Raw genomic sequence first — 6,000 nt, forward strand, 5'->3', positions numbered from 1 at the left:
CAGTTACAAAGTTGAAGTGTTATTTTTTCAAAAAAAAAAAATAAAATAAAAGTATCTTTTTATCCTCGAGTAACCCTACCTTTTTTTTTATCTTCTCTTTGTGCTTCTTTTTGCTTCCTTATTTTTTCCTCCCTCTCTCCCACCCAACTCCTCTTTTTCTCCTTATGCTTCTATCCGAAAACAATTCAGTTAGCCCAATACATATCAAAATCAACTTTCATTCTCATGCACAGATAATCGACAATGGATTGATTCATAAGTTCTTTTTTTTTATTTTGTTTTAAAAATTGTAAGTAATTTCAATTATTGGGATATCCATAATATTTGTTTTAATTTTTTATCCTGGTTTTAATTTGGGAATGAAAGTTGATTTCAATGTGTATTGGTCTCAATGAGTTCCATGACAGAACCCAATTAAGACAATAACCCAAAAATAAAATCATTTAAAAAATCACTAGTAAATAAAAAAGGTGAGGATTGAATCAAAAACTCAAAGAAAAGTAAAAAAATTTAGACAATTGAAAGTGAATTTAAAAGTAATAATATTAGTAAAAAAGTGGAAGAGTAAATTCCAGGACTTGAAGCTGAAGAAAGAAATATTTAAAAGAAATATATAAGAAAGAGAATCAAGAAGACTGATAAAAAAAATCATGGAAACATTGAAAAAAGTAAAATAAAAGACAAAAGACAAGGAAGAGAGGAACTTAATTCAAGGATTTGAAGGTGAATAAACTAGATTTTCTAATCTTTAGAAGTAACTCAAAAAGAAAATTAATTTTACAATATGATCAACATAACCCATAAATGAATTTAGCATTGTAAATTCCTAAGAAAATGATCTTGCAACAAATTCCAGATAATGAAACTTATATTCTTTCGAGTATAATTAAGTGGAGTAGTAGTAGGAATGGATGAAGAGACCAACGACATCATTACTTCAGGTTGCAATTCATAGAAGAAGAGAGAGGTTGGGTGAGAGAGACAGAGGAAACAAAGAGAAAGAGCGTGACAATGAAGGAGAGAGAATGAAAAATAGGGTTAGCGTGACGTGGAAGGAGAGAATGAAAAATAGGGTTAATTTTATTTGAGGGTATAAAAGTAATTTTATTTTATTTTTTTAAATAATGCCATCTCAACTTTGTAATTTGGAAGCTTATTATTATGGGTAAGATGAAATTTTATATTACTCAAATTAATATTAAGGCAATTTTGTATTATAAATTAAAGTTTACGTAACATATTATTACATTGTCTTGAGTTTAAATACCATTGGTAAAATTTACTCCATTTTTAAACCATAAAAAACCGATTCAACCCATATGTGTATATATATATATACATGTATGTAAACCTGTCACTTCTTTGTCAAAGATAAGCTTGTTAACTCTATTAATAAAGGCTGTCAACTCTATTCTCGAGAAGAAGAATAAAAATAAAAGTGTTTTGAAGTTTTTTGGAGTTGTTTACGCCATGGATTACAAGCTTTCTTCTTCTCTTTTTATTTCATAAGCATAAGAAAATGTCATTTTAGGACGCTTTCCAATGGCAGTGAAAGAAGCGTAATGAAAGGCTTGCTCGTATCAAGACTAACAATGGGTTATCATAATCAGAGAGTAGCAACCGAGAGGATTGCTCCTGCCTCCTGGTCACCAAAACCCACACCGAAACCAACATTCAACCGATAAAACTGATTTCTCTCGGTGTATTCCTTTGAAAGTTCGGTATTGGTTTGAAGAAAATGTAAACTGATAGTATCGGTTCGGTTGAATATATACTCTTTAATCCGACCTAAATACACCCCTATCCATTATCCTTCGTTAATATATACGCACATCTACACATACATTGATTACTAATATATATGTGCCAAGATGATGACTATGGTTATTCTTGACATTTGTACCTGAATTTTTTATTTTTAAATAAATAACTATAATCTACGTAGAATCTATAAAATAACAAGAGATGATAATTCAAGTTGACAAGTCATATTCGTGTCGTGTCAACACGCGACACGAACACGATTAAGATCGATACGAATACGACACGATTAATAAATCGTATCAAAAATTTAAATATGAATATGATCCTTCTATTATATGAGTTACATAACACGACACGATTAATATTAAATTGTATTAGGTGTATTCAATATGATACAATCCATTTAACACGAAATGACCCACTTAAAATGGTTTGACACGATTTAACCCATTTAATACGTTATATAAGTAGGTTCATGGGTTATAGTGAGTCAAATAGGTTAGTGGGTTACGAGTCAACACATGACAGGAATATTAACCTTGTCATCATAGGCGGAGCCACATCAGGGCTAAGGGGGGCACTGAGCCCCTCTGGAATTTCTTTATTTTGAGGGGTATATTAGTAATTGTACTAAATTAAGATGAAAGTATTATTTTTTTTTTTGTCCTAGACTTTGATAAGCTAATACTTATTATTTTCCACTACTAATGTATGGTTAATGGACTAAACATCCTATTTTCTGGCCTAGAGTTAATCATAGGTTATTTTATTTTTTACTTATTTTGTCTATAATCATCTATAAGGAGAAAAAAAAAGGTTCTTATCCTTTTAGGAGGATAAGATTCTTGACTGCTTGTCATTATAATTGCATCATTAATTATATATTTTTTTAATGAGGAGAAAAAGTATAACATATGTTATAATTATAATCAAATAAAAGTATAATTATGAAAATAAAGTCTCTTTTTTTAAGAAAATAAAAATAAAGTTTATATTTGTGCACCAAAGCATGTGATAGGAGATTAACTATATATTCCTTATATTTATATTTTAATATAAAAAATAAAATTGATGTTAAAATTATATGTTTATGTTGTTAATTATAAAATTGAATTGTCAAAGTAAAATTGATCATTAATCTTATTAGTTACATGAAAATTCACTTCACAATAGAATAGGAGATGAATTACTACATGATTGTTTGATGAATTACATTGAAAAATATATATTTGTAAGTATTGATAAAAAAGTTATTATGATTAATTAGATTTCAATTAATAAAAAATAAATAATAACAATTATAATTTACTTATAATATCTTATTAACTTCTTATTAAAAATTCTCTTATCAACTTATATCTATTTCATATATGTTATTTTTATAAATTACATATTTTAATTAGACCATCTCAAAAGAATTTTTACCTCCATCACTGCATGTTATAAACATGTCAAATCAGGTTAGCAGATTAACCTGTAATATGATACGATTATACCCGTATCATAAATGAATCGACATGAATATAAATAAACTTAATTCAAATCTTATATTTTCATATTATATTTGCATTATATTTATAAATTGTATTTAAAATTATCACCCCTAAAAATAACCGTAGTCTACTTAAAATCCCTCAAATTTTATACTTCGCACTCAATTTTTTTTTTTTTTTAAATAACCAGTAAAAAGCCTAGACCCTTATTTCGATGGAGCACACTAATGCCCTCTTCCCTAGCTAGTTGGGCCAGGTTGTCAAACCAAACCAAGCCCACTTATATATATTTTTTATTTTTTTTAACCAAAATATCATCGCCGTTCATGTCTGCTGTGACCTCTGTTCTCAAGTAAAGTCTCAGGTTCGCCTTCTCAGTTCTCATTCATTTCCATGGCCGCCGTCAGCCTCTCTCCAGTGCAAGCTTCTCTTTCTCCTCGTTTACTATCTTCGCATACTCCTCAAAGTACCCCCAACCTCTCATTCCATTCACTCTCTAAGCCCTCCATCCCCTTTCCTTCCATTTCTTTAAAACTCTACAACCCAATTAGACCTTGTTCCCTAATTATCGCTGCAGCCGTCAAGAACCTCGCCGAGACGGATTTAGTAGCGGTACCTTTAACAGCTGATGAGTTCTCTAAAAAATTGCCGTCAAAATCGGGTGTTTACGCCGTTTATGATAAGAACGATGATCTTCAATTCATTGGCATCTCCCGGAACATTGGGGCTAGCGTTTTCTCTCACCTGAAGTCGGTGCCGGACCTTTGCTCCTTCGTTAAGGTAGCTTATTATTATTATTTTTTTAATAATTTGTCTTAGGTCCTCTGGTGATTAGGATTAGAAATATGAAACTTCTGTCATATCAATGGACTCTTGCGATTATTACAACAAAAATACAGCTAATAAAAGCTTAGTTGAGTTATTGATGTTAATATGATAATGGAGCGACATCGGTTTCCAGCTTCGATGATTGACAGATATGATTGAAAGATAAGAGAACACCGATTATTGGGTTGCCAAATCCAAATAATAAGGGAGAATAAAATAGCAGCCCAAGTAGGGAAGAATTATGTTATTGTTGATTAGCATAAATCCCCCTTTGAACGCCCTGTTTTGATTAGCTTAACAAGCTTGAGTTGGACATTACTTATGAGCACTGAATTTGTAGGGAATTTTAGGTTTTATCTTTTGTAATTGTGATACATAATGAAAATCACACCAGCTTTTACAATTGGATACTTCGCTTCTAGCATTGGAAATTTTCACTGGGAGAGTTATGATTCCTTTGCTATCCCATAATGTATTTCGACCCATTTAACTTTATTCTCTCCCAATAAAAAAAGCTTGCTAGACTACTAAAATTGGAGATGGTGGGAGTGGATACATCATAAATTAGAGTCAGTTTTTTTTTTTTTTTTTTTTTTTTAACATCGAGTCAGGTTTATTTGTTAGGCCAATGGGGAATCAATCATTATGTGATTCTCTTGCAGGAGCTTGGGTGAATGCTATCTGCTAAGTTTAATGTTTAAGCTTGTCATCTTATGATGTAAAACTTGATTGTGAGATAGCCAGTTGCCATCCATCTTCCATTTAATCCTGTCAGATTTACTTGCATGTTGTTCATTTGTTAATGACAACTTGAAATTTGTCTTGTAGTTTGGGGTAGTAGATGAACCTGATAGAGAGTCACTTACTCAAGCTTGGAAATCATGGATGGAAGAACATATAAAAACCACTGGAAAGGTTCCACCAGGCAATCAATCAGGGAATGCTACGTGGATCAGGCAACCACCAAAGAAGAAGCCTGATCTCCGACTTACACCTGGCCGTCACGTCCAGCTAACAGTTCCACTGGAGGAGCTTATTGGGAAATTAGTCAAGGAGAACAGGGTGGTGGCCTTTATCAAGGGATCACGAAGTGCCCCATTGTGTGGATTCTCTCAAAGGGTAATCGGCATTCTTGAAAGCCAAGGAATAGATTATGAAAGCGTAGACGTGCTGGATGAAGAATATAATTATGGATTGAGGGAGACATTGAAGAAGTATAGCAACTGGCCTACGTTCCCACAAATTTTTGTCAATGGGGAGTTGATAGGAGGATGTGATATCTTAACTTCCATGGATGAAAAGGGTGAGCTTGCTGGTTTGTTGAAAAAGTAGGTTCTTGATTTTTTCGTACCCAAACCTTCTGACTGGGTGTAGCAGAGCAAAATAGGGTGACGAGAAAATTAAGAAAAATGGAGTTCATAATATTTTCATCATGTGCTTGTATTGGATCTTAGTCTTGCACATTGTAAGCCTTCTTCAAATTGAGTCCTAAATATGAGGAGAAAATGCCGTGTGTTTATTATGCATGACGACATCTTTCATATTGTTATATATATGGGTTAGGGAGGGAACCTTTTTATTTGTCATTCCTAATCTTGAAACTAGACCATAATAGGAAGGTATTTTTTGTTTCTTGCAAATTTCATAGATTTTAGTGTGAACTCGATAGGATAGCTGAATTATTAACTTGGTGGAATCCATGAAGTGAAGTTGTTAACAATTCAAGTCTCACATCAATAGTGCATTCGAAGTATGTTTGGTATAATGGGATTTGTTGTTTGTTTGCTGTAACATGATACTTACCGAAAAGCATTGTAATATAATGAAATAAAATTTTAATTTTATATATTTTTTATTTGATTATATTGTATTGCATTTAATAATATCTAACGAAACATATTCCAAGTTAAGAAGG

General features: G+C 31.8%; 1 protein-coding gene across 1 annotated transcript; it reads left to right on the top strand.

The window, feature by feature from the left end:
- The first annotated feature begins 3,562 nt into the window (after nt 1-3,562).
- Nucleotides 3,563-5,611, top strand: LOC110665437 (bifunctional monothiol glutaredoxin-S16, chloroplastic). Its single transcript, XM_021825558.2, has 2 exons — nt 3,563-4,037; nt 4,914-5,611. The coding sequence occupies exons 1-2, from the start codon at nt 3,651-3,653 to the stop codon at nt 5,415-5,417; spliced, it is 891 nt and encodes a 296-aa protein (XP_021681250.2). The 5' UTR covers nt 3,563-3,650; the 3' UTR covers nt 5,418-5,611.
- Nucleotides 5,612-6,000: the final 389 nt, after the last annotated feature.

The sequence above is a fragment of the Hevea brasiliensis genome, chromosome 5, assembly GCF_030052815.1.
Source record: "Hevea brasiliensis isolate MT/VB/25A 57/8 chromosome 5, ASM3005281v1, whole genome shotgun sequence".
In the NCBI taxonomy this organism is placed as follows: domain Eukaryota; kingdom Viridiplantae; phylum Streptophyta; class Magnoliopsida; order Malpighiales; family Euphorbiaceae; genus Hevea; species Hevea brasiliensis.

Excerpts from the sequence above, each read along its gene's own strand:
- LOC110665437 (XM_021825558.2), top strand. The coding sequence starts at position 3,651 with ATGGCCGCCGTCAGCCTCTCTCCAGTGCAAGCTTCTCTTTCTCCTCGT. Across the intron at positions 4,038-4,913 it reads ACCTTTGCTCCTTCGTTAAG|TTTGGGGTAGTAGATGAACC; the intron begins GTAGCTTATTAT and ends TTTGTCTTGTAG.